This window comes from Corylus avellana, chromosome ca3 (assembly GCF_901000735.1).
Source record: "Corylus avellana chromosome ca3, CavTom2PMs-1.0".
Taxonomy (NCBI): Eukaryota; Viridiplantae; Streptophyta; class Magnoliopsida; order Fagales; family Betulaceae; genus Corylus; species Corylus avellana.
The window spans coordinates 33,172,219-33,192,957 of record NC_081543.1 but is presented as its reverse complement, the minus strand read 5'-3'; the positions used below and the strand labels follow the sequence as shown (position 1 = coordinate 33,192,957).

Below are 20,739 nucleotides of genomic sequence, written 5' to 3'. Positions count from 1 at the left end.
CACTGAGAGCATTTTTATTGAGCTCTTTATATTTGACTTTTTTAAAAAAAATTAAAAAAATTCACAAAAATAGTCATTTAACAAGCCCTCTACTCTATTTCAAATTTAACTTTGATCAACAAGGCTCTCCAAATACTGAGTGTCAAAAAGTGAAAGTTATTTAATTTTTTAATTTTACATATTCATTTTCCTTCTCTCTCATCTACCAAGAACAAAAAAAAAATAAGAAAATAAGAAAATAATAATATTTAACTGAAGTAGAGGAATATATAGTGAGTCTGATATTTGGTTCATTTTAAAACTGGCTCTTCAAATTTACAAAAGCAAGTTTTTTCTCTTCAAATTTAATTTTATATTATTTCTCTCCCCTCCTCTCTTTTTTTCCTAAAACCTCTTTCCACCTATTATTTCATCTCTCCCGCTGTATCTCTCTCTCTCTCTGACTCTCTCTGTCTCTCTCTCTCCAGACCGCGTCTCTCACTCTCTCTCGGCAGAGCACGTTGCTTTAAGTTACTTGCTTTAGTTTTCTTTTCTTTTCCACTGTTTTCTCAACAACCAAAGAAATTGGTTGCTAAATTTTCGTGAATATATAATTTCCTTGGTTGTTGAAATGCTTAATTAGATCTGTCAAGTAAGTTAAATAACTGTTTATTATCTTAGATTAATTTATTTGTGATGGTGTTGATAGAATGGTCTTTCATGTCAAGTGTATGGAATTATCGTACATATGATTAAATGGTTTTTCTTTTTATATCAAGTTTCTGGCTTTATGGTTAGTGCCACCATAGCTCTAATCTAGAATGCTTTTTAGTTTTTTTATTTCTTTCAATTTAATGCCCTAGTTGGATTATATTTTCTGCTATAGTGAATTGGCCGTTTGAAATATAATGACACTTAAAAAATTACCATTGAAAAAATAAAGAAAGAAATAAAGATAGAATCAATAAAGAATAAAGAAAGTTTTTAGATGATATAGATTAAAAAAAAAAAAGTTAATCTGATGTAAGAGACTTTTAAAAACTTTTTGCTAAACTATAAAGTGAGTTTTGGATATCTATTTTGCATATAAATTTGCACAAACCATTGTGAGTGAGCATTCTTAACAGCTTTTTTGTCATTTTCTCTAAATTTAAAAGATCAAAATTACTTTTTACTTTCCTACCTATAGCTTCCCTTTATCATTCCATATACTAATTAAATATCATTTCTTTACTTTTCTTTATTTTTTTAGTTCTTTATTTTTGTACTTTTTTAATGATTCAAGAAAGAAAATGAGTTTTTTACTATTTTAATAAGCACAAGGATCGCTACAGTGCAACCCAATATAATGATCCTAATGTTTAGAGATAATATAGAGAATTTGTTGTGGGTGACTTTTTGTAACTTTTTTGACATTTTTCTTAAACTTACAAAAAAAAAAAAAAAAAAAAAAAAAGAGAGAGGAAAACCACATATATGGGAACCGTTGATGCCCATCAGTTAAAATCTTAAATTCCAAGGAAAAGAGAGCTTCAATTTGCTAAAAACGCTAATACATCAACCACCAAACTGAATGCCTCTGGACTAAAAACACAATCATTTCAATAATATTTATTTACTCCCCCAGTTATATGAAGCAACACCGATTCCAGGAGAATGAGATCTAGGCTGTCTGATAGAACATAGCTGCAAGGAAGAACAAAAGAAAAAATTACACGTTTTTATCAAGATACCCTACTAGTCTTCCATCTCCCATTCATCTCCTTTTCAAATCCACGATTGAAAAACTCACGGTAGATTTGAAAAAAATATGGATGAAGATGAAAAGATGGCATTTCTCTTTTATCAACGCACCGAAAAGCCCCCCTTCTCATTTCCAATGCTATGACGGTAGAGTAAATTGTAGTGCTTAGAGCCTTAATGAAGGAACCGCAAAAGCCCTAAACAAGTCGAACTGACAAACAAATAAGACACCCATACATTAAGCAATACGAAAAAAACTTTTTAAAGTGAAATGGAGAGAGAGAAGCCATTTCACCATATAAAGGCAGAGCAGCACAAACAAGAAGAGAAGACGGATCAGCATCATCCAAAGGAACTAAAGGCAACGCCAAATGAATGAAATTGCAATCCAAAGCCCGTTTATGTCAACCTTAAAAGAACCTAAAAGGTTATCAAAACATAATGTAACACATCGGATCTACCTTCGAGTTTGTAATAATATTTCAATTGAACAACCCACCGGGTATTCGAGCAACAGTGCGCCAAGGACATAAAACTAATACTGTCTAGTATCTTCAAAATCGATGAACATTATAACATAACCCCTGACAACATCCGAAGCCTTCTTACTTATCTACAGCATGCCTACAAGAATCAGCTTGAGGGTGTGGGCATCTCTCTTCTGGGCATATTACAACCTTAGTAACGGTTTCCACCAGGCCCCATGTTCCTGTTCGGAGGGTAGCTATTCTGGTATTCTGTGTTAGGCATGTTATCAGACCATGCTGGATTCGGTGGCCCTCCGCCCATGTTGTTCGGCGGCATCCCTCCCACATTTGGAGGTGGCGGCATCCCTCCCATGTTTGGCGGCATCCCCCCCATATTGTTCGGTTGCATTCCATTGTAGTTCGACGGCATGTAGTTGTTGGGCGGCATGTTGTTTGGTGGGATCCCATTATAGTTGTTGCCACCCATATTGTTATTGGGTGGCATACCACTAAAGTTGTTGGGTGGCATCCTCCCCATATTATTGTTAAAGGGTACTCCGGACATGTTGGGAGGTACTCCAGCCATATTGTGCCCAGGATTCTGCATAGTCTGATTAGGCATAGGAGACCTATTTTGAAGATCGGGCGGTCCAGCCATATTGGGCCCAGGATTCTGCATCTGATTAGGCATTGGAGGCCTATTTTGGAAATCTCGGTTCTGAGTATTTTCCCTCCTCCTCTCAAAATTTCTTGATCTATCAAAATTACGAGGTCTGTCATTGCGCCTATTTCTCTCATTCGCTCGAGCATTGTTTCTGATCCATTCCTCATGGTACTTTGGATCATAAGGAACAGCTTGCCCATTAATGAAGGGTTCACCTGCATAAAGCAAAGGAAAGATCAGAAGCAGAAAACCATGTACACTTTCATGCTTAACAGAAAATATTTTCAAGAACCATTCGCTGTATTCTCTTTCTTATTGTGTTCTGCTTGCCAAGCTCCAAGGATCCAACTATCCCAATTCCAATACATCGATACAGGTAGCACATAAATCCCTTAAGATGCTAGTCAACAACTAACAAAATGTTTTACATCATCATGTGCCTTTCAACAACACATGGTCAGCATTCAAAAGACAATGAAGAAAAATTTAGATCCTGAAAACTGAACAGAAGTACAATTGATTCTCTGAATAAAGAAAAAAAAACGAACTTACAATGGATAGAGTTCTCCTCCAAACTGGGTTAGAGGAACTTCTTCCAACCCAATCTATAAAAATGACGTGTCATTTTTTTTTTATTGACATGTGAGATGCACATGAGTTTTTTGTAAAATTAATTCCAACTTTGTTCCTGCTATTAGAAAAACATGTGCATCTCACATGTTCAAAGGACACATATCTTATAGATTGAGGTTGAGAAAATTCCTCCAACCCAATTTGGAGGAAAACTCTATCCACTTACAATAATTACCTTTGATTCCTTCAAATTCAATAAACAAGAAATTATGACTCAAAATATTACACTACATAACATAGATGACTTTCTTTTAGTAGATTTCAAATGCTACGTGATAAAATACATATACCCTTACCTCCATAATCTTTGTTCTTAACATCCAAATACGAATCAGGAAGAACCCATCTGACACCAGGCACTTCTGAAACATTAGAAAAAAAATCCATGAAAATTTCCTCGTACCAAACATATTAATGAATATTAACTCTTATAAAGTAACAACAGAAGCAGAGCAGTTCAAAGACGATCAACCTTTGAGCTTGTATGACAGCTCTTCAGACACAAGAGCCCCAAATGCATAGTAGCATCTAGTAGAAACTGAGTAGATCTTCATCCTTGCTTCGTCCTCACTGTAAGACACATACAAAATACAACAAAGAACTTATACAAACTAGATACATGTGAACACACGTGATGTGTAGCATAGACTTTTCTGAAGCGCACACATGATACATAGCATAACCATCCAACATTGAAAATGCCAATAACAATCCACCTTCAAATAGGAAAAACCAAGTCATACTTTAAAGGGAGGGCATTTGAACCAACCTGAAAGTATAATTTATTCCACCTCAATTATCTCAAAGATTATGAACATTTTCCACCAAACTCAAAGAAAAAAAAGATCACGATTGCATATTTACTTATGACATAATTCATATATGTAGTTCATATACTGGAAAAGAAATCCCACTGAGCTAATAGGAAACAGAGAGCCGCCAACAAATGTATGGAAAGAAATCTATCAAAGCCAAATTCGCCAGCAAAGTGAGCGTGGTAAGACTTTCTACCATATCTAAAGAGCACTCCCTCTCAGAACCCAGAACACCAAAAAACCTCATTTTTTCCCCTTCCAAGTCATTTTCTCGACAGCCAAACGCACATATATGTAAAACGACCACATTCATATAATTATATCGAGGATTTAAACAAGATAATGAATATAAACCAATATTTTCAACTCAACAGAACATAAAATCACATTAAGAGAACGATGGAAAAATAAGGTGGATGCTTTACATTAATCCGTGTTCAATTTTTGTCATTTTCCGTAAATTTTGAGACAAGATCAAATAAAAACGAGAGATGGAAAAGCCCATTACCTTCCAATAACCTTAGCTAGGGTTTTGATGTAGCTGTCTATAATCTCTTCCCTGGTTGGGTCACCCTCGGGCTTCTCGACAACGACGAGCCAGTGCTCGAAATCGCAACCGTCGAGCAAGATCGTCTCCTTGGGTGGCCGGTTCGACCAGTTGGGGTTCGGATCATTGAGCGACGACGTTGTCGCGCGCGTCGCAAACCCTCTCAACGGAGCCGAGGTAGAGACACGGCGGAGGGCCACGCCGGCGGCGGCGAGGGGGCGGAAGAGAGAGAGGGAGGAAATAGCGGGGCGAGAGGCGACGGAGGCAGCATTGGAGGTGGCTAAAGAGCGGGAGAAAAAGGAGGCTAGGGTTAGCGTTTTTGGGAGAGAGCGAGAGAGAGAGTGTATCGCCATGGTTGTTGCGCAGAGATGTTTCCGAGAGGCGGAAAAACCCTAGAGAGAAGGGGTGGGCGAGTTGAGGAATCGAGGGTTTTGGGGTTTTATTTGTAGCGGATATTTGGACGTTGGGAAAATGCCCTTGGGCTTTGCGGAAATGGCAAAAATATCTTCCCCGCCTTTTTGGTTTTTCTTTTGAGCAAATAGAAAAACAAAAAATAAAAACCAAATAAGTGTAGATAATTTATTAATTTTAACAAGTAAACCATCGATTTACAATTGTCCTCCAATATATTAAAAAAACAAAAATGTGATCCAATGTTTTTAAGGGTACATTTGTCATGCAATTTTGCGTACCAAAAGTGTGTTTTTAAGCCGAATCGTAAAAAATATATTATTTAAAAGTATAGTTTTTAAAAAATTGTTAAAAACGTAAAAAAATATACGTTTTCAAGGTATAGGTAAGGGAGTGTTTTTAAAAAACATACGATTTTAAAGGTTAAATTATAATTTTTCCAAACGCTTAACTGCACTTTTTAAATCACGTATTTTAAAAATTGCATTTTTTGGGATAGCACACCTAAATGGATAGAGTACATTAAATTATTACATGTCTAACCCCAACCTTAAGTAATCCTAGCTTGGGTCAATTTCTTTTTCTTTTTCTTTTTTTATGAATAAATGCTAAATTGGTCAATGTAGTTTGGAGTTTTGACAAATAGTTGCATGAGGTTTAAAAAATAACTAAACACTCTTTAGAGCATTCATATTAGTTTATGCATATTTTTATGCAAAATAGCTAATCAAAACTCATTTTATCTAGTTTAGCTAATAAATTTTAAAAGATACTATAAATTCGATTATCTTTTTTTTATCTATATCATTTAAATATTATTTCTTTGTTTTTTTATAAGGATTGTATTTTTCCTAAAGATCCTATTTTTCAACTTTTGGAAAAAGAAAGATGTGAAAAGAAAAATAGTATGAGAACATTTTGGGAAAAATAGATGTGGAGAGAAATAATATATTAATGAAATAAATACGTGAATAGTATGAGACTACGAGCTACATGTAGCAGTGCACTGTTCACAAATGCAACAAGAATATATTTTGCATTTGAAATGCATAATCCAATGTAGATGACTTTTTAGTGTTTTGCTTATCTATTTTAAATAAAAGTAAGAAATGGCTAAGCCAATGTGAGTGCTCTTATGTAAGCAAAAAAGACAAGTAGTAAATGTCATTGAAAAAGTTGATAAAATCTATTAATGTGCCAAATCAAACCCAATTATATTGTGACACATATCATTTATAAATAAAAAGTTAAAAAAAAATATATTAAAAAATCAAATGTAAAAAATAAAAGGGTTACATGCAATTTTGGTACATATGGTTAGGCCTAAAATCAAACAGACACTTCTGTTTCAAAAAGTATCACAGCTAGTACCTGTGATTATTGAAAATACTCATTTAGTACTTCCGTCAATTTTTCATCCAACTATTTAACGGATCTTCACATCAGAACGAGTAAAATGGTGACACGTCCCGAATGCCAAATGCCACATAATGATAATTAAAATAATTTATTAAAAAAAAAAAAGGCTAAAAAATCCACCCCCATTTTGCTAAGGGGGTGGCTTGAGCCACCTCCAATGGCCACCATGGGGGTGGCTGAAGCCACCCCCAAGGGCCAATCCTTAAATTTTTTTTTTTTTTCTTTTTTAATTTGGTCTTTGGGGGTGGTTCGGCCACTCCCTTGCTGGCCATTGGGGGTGGTAGCCACCCCCTTAGCAAAATGGGGGTGGCCGGCCATCCCCAATTTTTTAGTCTTTTTGCATTTTTTTTTTAATAAATTATTTTCATTACCATTATTTTACTATTTTTTTAGCAAATGTCGCATTAGTATGTGGCATTCAGGACATGTGTCACCATTTTACTTGTGCTGACGTGGAGATCCGTTAAATATTTGGATGAAAAATTGACGGAAGTACCAAGTGTGTATTTTCAATAATCACAAGTACCAGTTGTGATACTTTTTGAAATTGAGAGGTCTGTTTGATTTTATGCCTAACCACAGGTACCAAAATTGCATTTAACGCAAAATAAAAAGACCGGTGCACCTAACTCACAGTCTATCTATGAAATATAAAAGACGAGTGACAACTTTTAAATTTGTATTTTGGGACTTCAATCAACACAATAAACCCACGGTTGTAAGTGAAGACGCCACGTTAATTTATTTGCTTGCCGGTTAATCAAAGCTATGCCGTATCAATTTAATATTTTGCCTTGAAATCAATATTGTTTTCTTTATATAGTCCTGAGGGGTAATTTAATTGGCTGAAGTCCATGTCTCATGAAGTAGAAGTCACTACTTCTCTACCCTTATGCGGACATGCCAAACGAGCCCGAAAAAGAAAATAATATATATTATTTTCTTTTTTGGGCTCGTTTGATTCGCGAAATGCATATTTTATTAAGAATGAGAATAGTTATTACCGGGAATAAAAGAGAATTGAATGAAATAACTATTTATATTCCTTAGTTTGGCAACAACACACATGCTTTAATTGGAATTTAATCAAAATTACTAAAAGTCCTATGCTATTTATTTATTTATTTTTTCAACTCACATTAAAAATAAAAGAAAATAAAGTGGATGGCCACTAGAGGAGCTCCAGGGTGGTACGGCCACCCTGAAGCAAATCTGGGGTGGTCGTAGTCACCCCAAAATGAAACAGGGGTGGTGTGGCCACCCCCGGCCTCTTCTGTGGGTGGCCAACCACCCCAATGGATGGTGTGGCTACCCACTTTATTTTTTATGTTTTTTTTTTTTTTGAAGTTTAAAATAAAGTAAAAAAATAATATGAGTGTTTTTAAAAAATGTATTTCATTACTTGAGGAATAGCTATTCCTAAAATTTTTTAGAAGAATAGTTATTCATCGGTGTATGGGATTAGTCATTCTCACGGAAATAATTACTATTTCAAAGAATAGACCCCTACCAAACAAAAAAATAATTATTCCATAGGAATAGTCGTTCCACTCAAGAGATCTATTCCATAAACCAAACGGACCCTTAGTCTATATGAGTTTGCAAGGTTTTCGGCAAAACATTCTCATTTTTTGTTTTTTTTAGAATAGTAATAAGAATTTGTTGATATGATATAAATGCGAAAGAGTTTTGGACTTTATATGAAAAAAAAAGTGAACAAATTGTTTGGTAATGTGAGAAAAGAAGTTTGACTTTTTTTATTAGAAAAGAAAAATAAATTGCCAATCGGATTAGGTCTACCTCCGACCTCATAGAATATTAAGCTCATCCAAGTGTACAGAACCTTCATAAACTCCCCGCCTGACACCAACAAAAGGGAGTTTATAGTTTTTATTGCAAAAGGTGCATCACAACCCAGAACTTCAATTAGCACATTATATACTCACAAATCACTTATAATAATCGCTTTTACTTATGCTTCTAGTTGCATTTATTTAAGCTTCTAGGGCAGGCCATCCCAGAAGATACCTTTTAATAACATTTTCTTCATTAGGCCATCTTCTATGTCCCACCTCATTTTGGTCTCATATTTTCTTAATTGAGGGCGGTTTTAAATTTTAGAGGCCCTTTACGGATGAACGTTACAATCATCATAACGCTTATCAAGTTTACAAACTGGCGTGACAGTCTACATGACACTCACCATGTGATAGTGATTTGTATAAAATATGTACAATCCAATTATTTTTCTTTTCAATTTACTAAGCAATTAGTGCGAGTAATTAAGGTAAATCCCTACCAATACAGGTCATCTTTGCAGTTTCCGACCTACTTAACTGCTGAGGGGGAGTTAGGGTGGGAAGGTGGTGAGGCAACCAACACCAACCCTGCTCAGTCAATATTAGGTTCACCAGGAAAAGCTTCCCCTTTCAGCTTTCTTGAAGCACTCTCCCAACTTTCCAAACCCCACCAAAACTCTCATTTGGGAAGAAAAAAATGAAATGAAGCCCAAGCCCAAGAACTGTTTGTTTATGTCCCATGCATGTCAATAATATCTAACTTGGTTTCTCAAGCTTTTTTAACTTGCACGTTTGCAACACCTAGTTTGGTGTGTTAGCTCATCTCCTGCGTCTCTTCTTTACATATTCCATCTTAACACATCACATTTTCACTCTCTCCTTGTCTCTCAATGGAACTGCCAGTGAAGGGGCCCGTTTCCAGTGGCCGGAGAGTTCCATATAGAATAGAAACCAAAAATTTGTCCTACAAATTATGTGGAAGTACTCCAAGGAGAGCTCCTAAATTCATTTTGAGGCATGTAAACTGTGAAGCAAGGCCTGGGGAGATCACAGCCATTGCTGGGCCCAGTGGAGCTGGAAAAACCACGCTGCTGGAGACTCTAGCAGGAAAGATATCATCACAGAGGAAAGTGACAGGGCAGGTGTTGGTCAATGATTGGCCTATGGATGTCGACCTTTTCAGGAGAATATCGGGATATGTCAGCCAAGATGATGCTTTGTTTCCATTACTTACAGTACAAGAAACCCTCATGTATAGTGCTCTGCTAAGGCTAAGGGGTGGGAGAAAAGAGGCTGCCATTAGAGTAAAAGATCTGATGAAGGAGCTTGGGTTGGAGCATGTTGCAGGCTCGATGATCAGTGGAGGATCATCAAATTGTGGCATTTCTGGCGGGGAAAGGCGTCGAGTTTCGATCGGAGTTGATTTGGTTCATGACCCGGCTGTTCTTTTGATCGATGAACCAACTTCTGGATTGGATTCAGCCTCAGCTTTTCATGTGGTGTCACTGCTCAGATCAATGGTAGTAAATCAAGGTAAGACAATCATTTTAACCATTCACCAACCTGGTTTTCGAATCCTCGAGCTGTTTGATCGCATTGTTTTGCTTTCAAATGGATTCGTCATGCATAATGGATCATTGAACCTTCTGGAAGAGGGGCTTTGGTTGGCTGGCCATGGCATTCCTCCCCATGTTAATGTGCTTGAATTTGCCATTGATGTCATAGAAAGCTTGGTCATGCAAACTTCAGAAAATAGTGAAGAAAATAGTGAATTCTCCAACAGTGGAAAAGATAAGCTTCTCTTCTTTCCAAATTCTAGATTTGAGGAGATTTTAATACTTGGACAAAGATTTTGCAGCAACATTTTCAGAACCAAGCAACTCTTTGCCACAAGAGTCATACAAGCCTTGGTAGCCGGATTTGTAATGGGAACCATATTCCTGAATGTTGGCAATGAGCAAGGGAAAGTTGCCTTACAAACTCGATTTGGGTTTTTTGCCTTCAGCCTCACTTTCTTGCTATCTTCCACAACAGAAGGCCTGCCAATTTTCTTGCAAGAGAGAAGAATTTTGGTGAATGAGACTTCAAGAGGAGCATACAGAGTATCTTCTTATGTTATGGCAAACACCCTCATCTTTATTCCTTTCCTTTTAATGGTTGGCCTTCTGTATACAACTTCAGTTTATTGGCTGGTTGGTTTAAGGAAGGAAATCGATGGATTTCTCTACTTTTCTCTGGTGGTTTGGATGGTTCTATTGATGTCCAATTCATTTGTAGCATGTTTCAGTGCTCTGGTGCCAAACTTCATCATGGGCACCTCAGTGATTGCAGGATTAATGGGCTCTTTCTTTCTCTTTTCTGGGTATTTCATATCAAAGGAAAACATACCCAATTACTGGATTTTCATGCATTACTTGAGTTTGTTCAAGTACCCATTCGAGTGTTTTTTGATAAATGAGTATGGTGGAGAGCAAGGGAGGACCAGGTGCTTGACATTTGAGGAAGGACAATGCAATTTGAGTGCAGATTTGTTCCTAAGACAGCAGGGTCTGAAAGAGTCACAGAAGTGGAGCAATTTAGCTGTGATGTTGGGTTTCATCATTGCGTATAGAGTGCTTTGTTTTTTCATTTTATGGTGCAGATGTTACAAAACCAGAAGCTAGATAAACTTTACAGTTTCAGTTCTTTTCTTTTTCCATTCTTTTTACTCATTTTTGGCTAAGGTAGTCAAAATAATGTATCATCTTATTACACATATATGATTATTATTTGCATAAGGGATCATGCCCAACAATATATAGTACATGAATCTTTTCCCCCAAAGCACTAAATTGGGATTCCCTTTTTTTTTTTTTTTTTTCCTCTTCCAGAAAGGCCATTGTGTACATGAAGGTGAGAATATTTTCTTGAATATTTAAGTGCGAAATTGTTCGAAGTTTATGAATATTGTTACAAGCCATTTTCTACAAACTGCTCTGCTCAGTGTTTATACACTAGGGCAGGAGCAAGAATTGTGAGATACATAGACGAAGGAGGACAAATCTTAGACTCAGATTATTAATTTAAAAAAAATAAAAATGAAAAAAGAAGAAGAAGAAGAAGACTATTTACCTACTGTGCATGAAACTTCCCAAACTAGAGAGGAGGTTGTTCAATGCTCAAAAGCCTCTCCCGTTGTAGACCATAAAATAACAAATTCAAACGAATTCCCAAAAAAACAAAAAAAACCAAGGAAAAACTAAACTAATTTTTTTCTTCCTAAGCAAATATTGGAAAAGGGGTACATGAATCAAAACACCAAAAAAAATGGTGGGCTCTCCAATAATAGACCCAAAATGCAACAATGTAGAACATACAAATAAATAGTAGGAATGGGTCAAAAATTGACCTGGTCAATAGGGGCCACATAAAGCAGTAAAAGCACTAAAACAGGTTGCGGCCGAAAAAACGGGACAAGGAGGCCACGCTGATGAGCATGGTGGACTGGCGTGATGGAGAGCGCGACTGACGGAAGAAGTTAGATCTGGTTTTTAAAAAACCAGGTGTAAAACTCCGACCAGTTTTGATGTGATGGAGGTGGCCAATGCATAGTGCGGTGGAGAGGGCAAGCGGTGGAGCTCAGGGCGGCAGTGGAGGAAGGGTAGGCGCGGTGTTTGTGGGAGGATGAGAAACCAAAAGGGAGAAAAAAAAACACACTACAATGGGGAGAGAAAACACAAGAAGAGAACAAGGGAGAGGGGGAAGGGAGGAAGGAGGGAAGAAGAACCATCCCTTCTCCCCTAACAAGCACACAACTAGCGGAAAAAAGCCTCACCAAGGAGGAAGAAAACTCAACTTAAAAGAGCGGAGAGAGCTTCTCTCTACAAAGAGAGAGAAGCGGAGTCAAAAATAAGAAGTTACAGTTAGGAAAAACTAAACTAATTGATTACAAAAAGAATTACCCCATTGACAGTTCCACAGAAAACAAATTGAGGTGTTGTTTGGCAAGCACTTTGAAAGTACTTTACATGCTTTGAAAACAAAATTTTAAATGATTTTTGGTCAAAGGAGGTCAAGAAGAGAACCTTGAACCCGGTGTCAAATCAACATCTCATTAATTGCTTCGGTCATATATTGAATTGAAGGTCATGGTAGCAAATGAGGTGGTCATGTTTCCTGATGATGAAGATGAATTATACAGCTTTCCTAACCCTGAAGATGCTGTGTCAGATGTATTCTTCATTTCAGCCTTATATTTCCGGCCTCTACCATCATCATCTGTATCCATGAGCTCAGAAAGCAGGCCTGGTTTTGTTATCTCCTTGTCATTTACATGTATTTCACCCAGTAGCATTCTGACAACAGTGGACATGGGTGGTCGGAGCTTTGGCATGTCTTGGGTGCAAAGAAGACTAATCTTTAGAAATCTGGTAGCCTCCTCGACATCGAAATTCTCATTCAATGATGTGTCCACCAATCTCAGCAGTTCTCCCTTCTCATGCAGTACCCACGCCTGCAAGTCTCTCTTTAATAAGTTCATCAGAATTTCTAGCTTTACCGGAGATAACCAATGTTAAATATATTGGAAAGATATATTGAAGAAGAGACAGAAAGAAGAGAAGAGCGAGAGCGGAAGAATATAATGGACTACATTTTAGTAAGACTGATTTATATGAAGTATTACAGAGATCTCTATTTATAGTGATAGGCAAATGACCTAGTAGACTTAGGAAAGGTAAACCAAGATGAGGAAATGACTTATTCTTTTTACAGCCATAACAATTCACTATGCCATTTGATTGGAGAGAAGAGAAAACTATTGTGCAATTTGTTTGGGCAACCTGCTTTCAGGGAACTATTGTTGCAATGTTTTTAATTTACAATAATACTTCCAAAGAGTAATAATTTCCAATCGATAGATTCAAACCATAAACTACTACTTAGAATTCCAGAAGATAGTAGGAACAGTATTTATTCAATGCATATCTATTTCCTTTTTTGCTTTCCCATATTTGATTTTGAGATTATTTTTCCATTTAATTAATCAAAACAATGCTTTAAAGTCCGACTTGGAAGATATGAAATCAATTAAGTCATTAGTTAGTTGCCTTCCTCACTTAGCAACTAAAAGATCAATACACTCATTTGGATGGTTCAAGAAACAGGAAATTACCTATATATATAGAGATATAAAAAAAAAAAAATGAAATGAGGAAATACTGACCAAAAATGGTTGACCTAGGCCAGATGAGGGTGGTAAATCTGTTTTATTACAGAAAAGATATAGTGGAAGTACTGTTTTGACATGTATATACTTCATGCTTTCCATGCAGTAAATGAAAAATAAATATGCCCCATATCCTACATGATCTCATTCTCTAGTAAGTTATAGGTTAGGTAACGTTGTCATAAAGGGGCCTGGTCTTGTTGAAAAGATAAGCTAGTATTTTCTTATGTTCGACTCAAATTTCTTATTTTGGTTTTTGAATCAAAAACATTAATTGTGAATTATATAGTAATATGGATGACTGGACTCAGAGATAAGAATCACTTGACAACAGCAGTTGGTTTCAAAAGAAAGAGTGGAGGATAATAAACTCCAAAACACACAGGAAGTTTAGCAGTTGAGAACAAGGATGTGGCTTTCCAGCTAGCTGATGGTAAGAACATCATTTCCTTGAACACCTACCTATAATCTCCATTTTGATGTTTTCTTTCTTAAGATCAGAATTAATATGCAGAAAAAGATATTCAATATCTTAGTCTGAGATTAAAATAACAACCCTAAAGAGATTAAATAAAGTGATGAACCTTAAAATTAGCACTGTGTGCTTTCTGCTAAAAGCAGCACACAGGGAAGTTTGATTGAGTCGTCAACAACAAAAGGATACAACTGAAGTAGTCACGAACACAGGTCTTATAGAGAACTCAAAAGTAGCAATTTTAGTTTTGAAAAAGCTTTTACAGTGACAAGAAAGGATATGGAGTGGTTTTCAACCCTTTTGGACTTACTCTAATGAAAAGCTTATATAACACCTACATCTAGGACTTCCATACCTTGGTAAAACAACATATACCTAAACCAGAAGTACTTAGACATCTCAGACCATACCAGAGAGCAAGTTCATTCTTAATAAATCCACAGCTAAAGTTGATGGAGTGATCCTCATCCTCACTCCTATTAGAGGTGTTGCATGATAACTTTATTTAGAAGCCATGCTTGTATGTATTGTACTCATGCAGAAGACCGTTTTCTTTAAAATACTTAACTAGTTAAGGCTATCAATTATCCTTTAAACCTTCTTCGTATTGAAAACAAATTATTAACTTAAAAAATAAAAAAAATAAAAAAAAATAAAAAAAAAAAGGAACTATAAAGTCCTTACCCTTTCAAGAAGATATTGTTCTTCAGCAGGTAACCGCCTGTTTGTGTTGCACCTCCCACTTACAATTTCTAAGAGCAGAATACCAAAACTATAAATATCTGCTTTCCTTGTCACTTGACCTCGTAGTGCATATTCAGGTGCCAGATAACCTCTACACAAACCAAACAAGGACACTTGAACATATGAAAATAATCTAAAGAAAATTAATAAATATTGCAAAAAATGAGGTGAGAAGCTCAAGAAGGAAAACAAATCTTGCTGCATTGACACTAATTACAAGTTTGAGGGGCTATACACTTAAAACCCTTTTAGGCCAACAATATTTTATGGGAAGGTTTTGGCATAGCAAATGTAATATTCAGTTAGTGCCTGTTTGGGTTGAACTTTTCAGAGTGATTTCAACTTATCAAATAACTAATTAAAAAATCAATTGGAACATTAATTAAAAAAAAAAAAAAACCAAAAGAATTGATTATTGGGTCTGAAGAAGATATATTACATGACAGCAAAAAAAAAACACACAAGTGACCATCTAATCCATAAAACAATGAACTCTCGGATTCTTGAGGTAGTATAGTCTGATGGACTATCAGATCTCCTATAAAAAAATCAATTGGTTGAAACCACCGATCAACTCCTAATGATGGCACATGGTACTACTTTACAGTCTACACAAGTCACAAGCCCTTGTTATAGGACAACAATCAAAACAATGCCTTAAGTTTTTACAACCCATCGAGCAACCTACAATCATAATTACCTTTGCAGAATATCATTCTGACAATTATACACAATTGAAAAGGTTACAACTCGAATTTACAAACTTACGCTGTTCCAGCAACACGCGTGCTAATATGGGTCAGGTTAGGTGCAATGAACTTTGCAAGACCAAAATCTGAAATTTTGGGTGTCAAGTCTTTGTCAAGAAGAATATTGCTTGCTTTGATGTCCCTGTGAATAATATGTGGGCTGATCTCTTCATGAAGGAATGCAAGTCCCTGTGCAACACCAATGCAAATTTTACGCCGTTTTTCCCAACTGAAATGGATGCTACTGTGGCCTCCACCTAAAAAAGTAGAAAAGGAGTATGAGGCATTACCTAGCCAACTAATGGCTTCCTATGAAGAATAAACAATTGAATTACCAAGAAGTGTTTGCGCAAGGCTATTGTTCTCGAGGTAGCCATATACCAAAATCCTATGGTTTCCTTCCACACAGCAACCATACAACTTAACCAGGTTGTCATGCTCTACTTCTGTGATCACCTTTATTTCTGTCAAAAACTCCCGCACCCCTTGCCTTGAGTCAGCTGACAAAACCTTTAAAGCAGCCAGACTGCCATTTTTAAGTCTTCCCTGTTCAATTACAAGAATTTTCGAAGAGGAAACAAGTCACTAGAAGCAAAAATCAAAACCACCTTTTTAACATAATAAAGTGGTGATGATCAGTATTCCTTAAAGAATATGGATGACATCGTATACAGTATGCATGCACCTTATAGACAGAACCAAAACCTCCCTCCCCAATTTTACTTGATGGACTGAAATCATTAGTGGCAACCCGCAATTCCTGGTAAGTGTACAGGTTAACATTCTCGATACCTGTAAGCTCTATATATGTTGAATCAATTAGAAGCTTTAAAATACAAAAACATATATATATATACACACACGCATGTGTGCGTGTGTCTCCAAATGTGCGTCTGTGTTTAAAAAATCTATGCCCATGCTCAAGAGAACACAGAAGATAGTCAAAGCATGGTATACAAAAGTTAGGAAGTTTAAGCATTCAAAAAAAAAAAGAAAAAAAAAAAGCCTTAAACTTCGTTTTGGAAAAAGCAGGCATAAAATCTGAAGTTATCATAAGACCTACTATCGATGCCAATTGAGCAGCAAGTGAGTTTAGCAAATAACACTAAAATTCTTCCTCAACAATGTTTACTAAGGCATAAAACTAGAATAAACCAAACAAAATAATCCTCTTCGTACAGTGTCCACGCTAGAAATGTATGAAGTAAAAGTTAGAATTGCTATTCCATGTTAAGAGTATATGTGGGCCTGTCCCACATTGCTCAAGTGTGGAGATGTTTTAGTAATTGGCTTATATAAATAAGCCCTTGTTTGTCCCACATTGCTAAGGAATGAAATTCATTCCTCATGTCTTCTCTATAAATAGAGAACACTCTTATATATTCAAATCACTAGAGCACAAAATGCCACTCCCTGAGATTGGAAAAAGTCTATGAATTTAGAAAGCCTTTCGGCATATCATGGTAGAGAGCAGCAAATATAACAGCTAAAACTTCTTGTCCAAGAAACCAACATTGGTACAGATTGATCAAATGTATGTGCAAGGTCACAATGTATTATGGGGCTTTTGTCACCTGATAAATTAACCATATGAAGGAACAAAAGAATAAAATTGTCAAAATTTGTACCTTCAACGCCTTCAATCGTTTGTTTATCAGAGGAAGTCTTTTTTTTCCTAAAGAAAGGGCAACAAGTCATCACCAGCTTCTTACTATCAATACCTCCAACAAATCAAGCCCTGCCTGTCAAAGTAAACCATTTTAACACAAACCTGTCATCATATAACTGTTGACTGCCAAAAATCCTAGTAACAAATATTAATTAGTAATTCTGCTATGAGGAAGGGTGTGTGAAGTCTAGAAACCAACGTTTGGTGGTAATGATTGAGCACGTCTATCAAGCTAAGAGAACAAAAACATGGCTGCCACAACATTGGAAATAGCCACATCCAAACTACCTGTTAAAGAATATTAGGCTCTACCATGCTCCACATACTCATCTAAACGTTTCATCCTTTATATTAACTATTACCTCAGAATCATGTCTGAGTGGCTTAAATTTTCTGTTCTCAAGCAAAATTGACTACACAGAAGCCAGTTTACCAATTATGATAACTCTCCAAGTACAACCCAAAGTAAGTTCTACACACAAACAGCCACACCCACGTGCACACAAGGATTAGTATCTACAGTAATTACCTGCTCGAATTGCTAGCAATTGGGGCTGGTAATGTGAGAGAGCTCATATGGATCCACCTACCCGGTCAAGTGGGTCTCATATAAGCTCTCTCACATTACCTATCCAAATTGCAAGCAATTTAGGCTGGTAATTTTCGTGGATCCTTATCCCGCTGCACACACGCATATTTGAGAGCACTTCTACGGAAAAAAATTAGAAAATCCTCAAACATCCTTCATAATAGAGATCGAACTAAACTCATGAGATACAAGTTGTTAAAGTTTCTATTGGAAAACCCAGTGTAAGCAACTGAAAAAAGTTTGCAGTATAATTGTTTCATATATTGTAAAGGCACCCAAGTCCATGTAAGATTCCAGCAAATTATAAAACGTCATGTAAACTCACAATTGAAATGAACACCCAACCCCACGGTGTGGTTTTCATTGAATTGAACATTTTGAACTATAGTCCCCATATATTCCTAAACAAACGATGAACAAACTTAAATTAAACAAGAATTTCCATCAAATCATTTCAGTTTCTTATTCATCTATATTTTGACCATAGACATAACAATCGGCAGCTGAAAAAAATGAAGGAAAACCCAAATTATAACTCTTTGGCCTGAGCTTATCATTTTCTGGAAAGAGAATAACAAAAAGCAGAAGACCCGGAATCATCCTACATAGTCTAATTAACCCCATTTTCTCAGAAAACAAACAACTAAAAAGAACAGATAAAATGTCAACTCACTGAGAAATCCTTAGAAAATTCCAACTTGATGATTGGAGAAGATTTAGCCTTTGGACCCGTACTGCTAGCTTTGAACTTCGCAAGAGAGAGAGAGAGAAAGAGAACTTCTGACGTTGGAGCTTTGCAGTTACCAGTCTTATACGATGTTGTGTGTCGTGAAATGAAAGCTACAAATTTAGGCTTGGAAAACCGCAGCTGGAAAAGTTTCAACTCTCTACATTTGGAGCCCATTTTGGGTTCTGGATTTTTTTTTTTTTTTAATAAAATATATAAAAATTAAGAATTATTTTGGTAGGTGTCAAATTTTTTAAAAAAAAGAATTATAGAAAGAAAGAGTCTAAGAATGTAAATTTGATAGCTCCTGAAATATAAATTATAAGTGTTCCTAAAAAATAATATTTTTTAAAAAGTAAAAAAAAAAAAAAAAAGCTGTTGGAATTAGATTAGTCTTCACCGGTTAAAAAAAGGCTGCTGGAATTAGATAAGTCTCACCGGTGGTGGGACCACCACGGTGGTGAGCATGCCAAACACTGTGGCAATACCATGTCCATGCAGAACTTACCACTATTACGACCTGCGGTCAAACGGTTCTAGCAGCCATAGCTAAATCATGGAGGGGTTATAAGTTCTTCGGCATTATGATTTAAAAAATGTTTAATTAAAAATAGAAAAAAAAAAATTATTATTTTTATAAGCAGAGTAGGGGTATAATTTAATCAAAATTATGATTTCACATAACAAATATTTAATAATAATAATAATAATAATAATAAAATCTTTTTAACATATTTTACCAAACGTCTTTGCAATTTTTAAAATACAATTTTTAAAATCGCATTTATTAAAATTACAATTCCAAACGAGTCCTTAGTAGATAGCCATTGCAAGGCTACCCAGAGAGTTCTAGCCGCGGCCGGCTTAAACTTGTAAGATGATTTTAGTGGCTACCACGCTAGGTGACACTTTTTAAATTTTGTATGTAACAAGCAACATCCACACACATGAAAAAATAAGCATGTGTTTAGTTATTTTCTAGAAATGTTTTATTTTTTGAAAAGGATTTTGTGGTTTGTTTAGTGTTGAGATCGTTTTTAAAAAAATTATCTGGATAACTGACAATTTTAAAAAGAGTTTATTGCATTTGAGAGACGAAAAACTGGTTTTTAAAAATTTAGCCAAAGCCACCGGAATGAATTTCTGTTTAGTTAATATGATCATATGTTTATCATTAAACATAAGAGAAGCAATAATTGAGAAATAAATAAATATAAATCTTCAAATTCTAACAACTCCTTATCCATCTCCATCAATTATTACCTATTTTTCTACAATTTTTTCTAATATTTTTTTTAATGTTCTCTGATCTTATGTGTATATTATTATTTTTTTAATATATATATGGAGAATTGAAATTTCTAACAATATGCTGCCCAATTTTCATATTGTGTGTCCATATAGTATTTATTTGTCCAAATAAACCTACGCAGAAAGATAAATTTCTGAAGTTTAAATTTAAAGTTTAGTCATGAGTTAGCGGATTGGTTTTAAATCTAACTTGTAATCTTGTAGTTTTATGTTACGGTTGCTTCAGAACTTTGCTATGTGATGTAAAAGCTTTATGCTTGTATTATTATTGAATGAAATGTTATGTTTTTCCTTAAAAAAAAATCTTATAAACTTACAAAACCTATTTATCCAAATAAATAGTATAATATGAGATTTATACAATTATATTATATTATATAAAATCCCTCTCACAACTGTCCGGGCCCCGGCAGTCAAGCAATAATAATTGCTGGAAATTCCCCATGCGTTTCCCTTGCCTCTTAAAATCAAAGGACTGCACGTGGAGGAGTGTAACAGGTTGATTTGACCTTTGAAAGAACTTCTCTTTGAATTCTATCCCGATGGCCTCGTTTGCTGACAGTCGAGGTCGGCACTGTAACTGGAATGGCACTGTTCTAATTACAGTGTCAGCAGCAAAAATTGACTTTTTACTTATTTTATTTTATTTTATTTAAAGCAAAATATTAAAAAAAAAATGGGGTAGCCTGGCCACCCCATTTTTGTATAGGGTGGCCGAAACCACCCCCAGCCCCTTGGGGGTGGTCCGACCACCCCCAAATGCACCTGATCCCTCTTTTTTTTTTTTTTTTT

The 20,739-nt window shown here is 35.7% G+C and overlaps 3 protein-coding genes across 5 annotated transcripts; 1 reads left to right on the top strand and 2 right to left on the bottom strand.

The window, feature by feature from the left end:
• Nucleotides 1–2,078: 2,078 nt before the first annotated feature.
• On the bottom strand, nt 2,079–5,300 carry LOC132175251 (multiple organellar RNA editing factor 8, chloroplastic/mitochondrial-like). Its single transcript, XM_059587125.1, has 4 exons — nt 4,810–5,300; nt 3,959–4,056; nt 3,783–3,848; nt 2,079–3,068 (listed from the first exon to the last, which is right to left on the bottom strand). The coding sequence occupies exons 1-4, from the start codon at nt 5,199–5,201 to the stop codon at nt 2,401–2,403; spliced, it is 1,224 nt and encodes a 407-aa protein (XP_059443108.1). The 5' UTR covers nt 5,202–5,300; the 3' UTR covers nt 2,079–2,400.
• Nucleotides 5,301–9,306: 4,006 nt separating this feature from the next.
• Nucleotides 9,307–11,190, top strand: LOC132176108 (ABC transporter G family member 10). The gene has a single exon (XM_059588233.1). It carries the CDS (start codon nt 9,368–9,370, stop codon nt 11,138–11,140), a length of 1,773 nt encoding a protein of 590 aa, XP_059444216.1. The 5' UTR covers nt 9,307–9,367; the 3' UTR covers nt 11,141–11,190.
• Nucleotides 11,191–12,537: 1,347 nt separating this feature from the next.
• LOC132176257 (cold-responsive protein kinase 1-like) lies at nt 12,538–18,811 on the bottom strand. Of its 3 annotated transcripts, none has more exons than XM_059588410.1 (7): nt 18,583–18,811; nt 17,280–17,393; nt 16,337–16,452; nt 15,987–16,197; nt 15,671–15,908; nt 14,843–14,993; nt 12,538–12,981 (listed from the first exon to the last, which is right to left on the bottom strand). In XM_059588410.1, the coding sequence occupies exons 2-7, from the start codon at nt 17,347–17,349 to the stop codon at nt 12,571–12,573; spliced, it is 1,197 nt and encodes a 398-aa protein (XP_059444393.1). In that variant the 5' UTR covers nt 17,350–17,393; nt 18,583–18,811; the 3' UTR covers nt 12,538–12,570. The 3 variants fall into 3 exon arrangements, with proteins under 3 accessions (XP_059444393.1, XP_059444395.1, XP_059444394.1); XM_059588412.1 differs by having other exon boundaries at nt 12,538–12,969; XM_059588411.1 differs by having other exon boundaries at nt 16,337–16,443.
• Nucleotides 18,812–20,739: the final 1,928 nt, after the last annotated feature.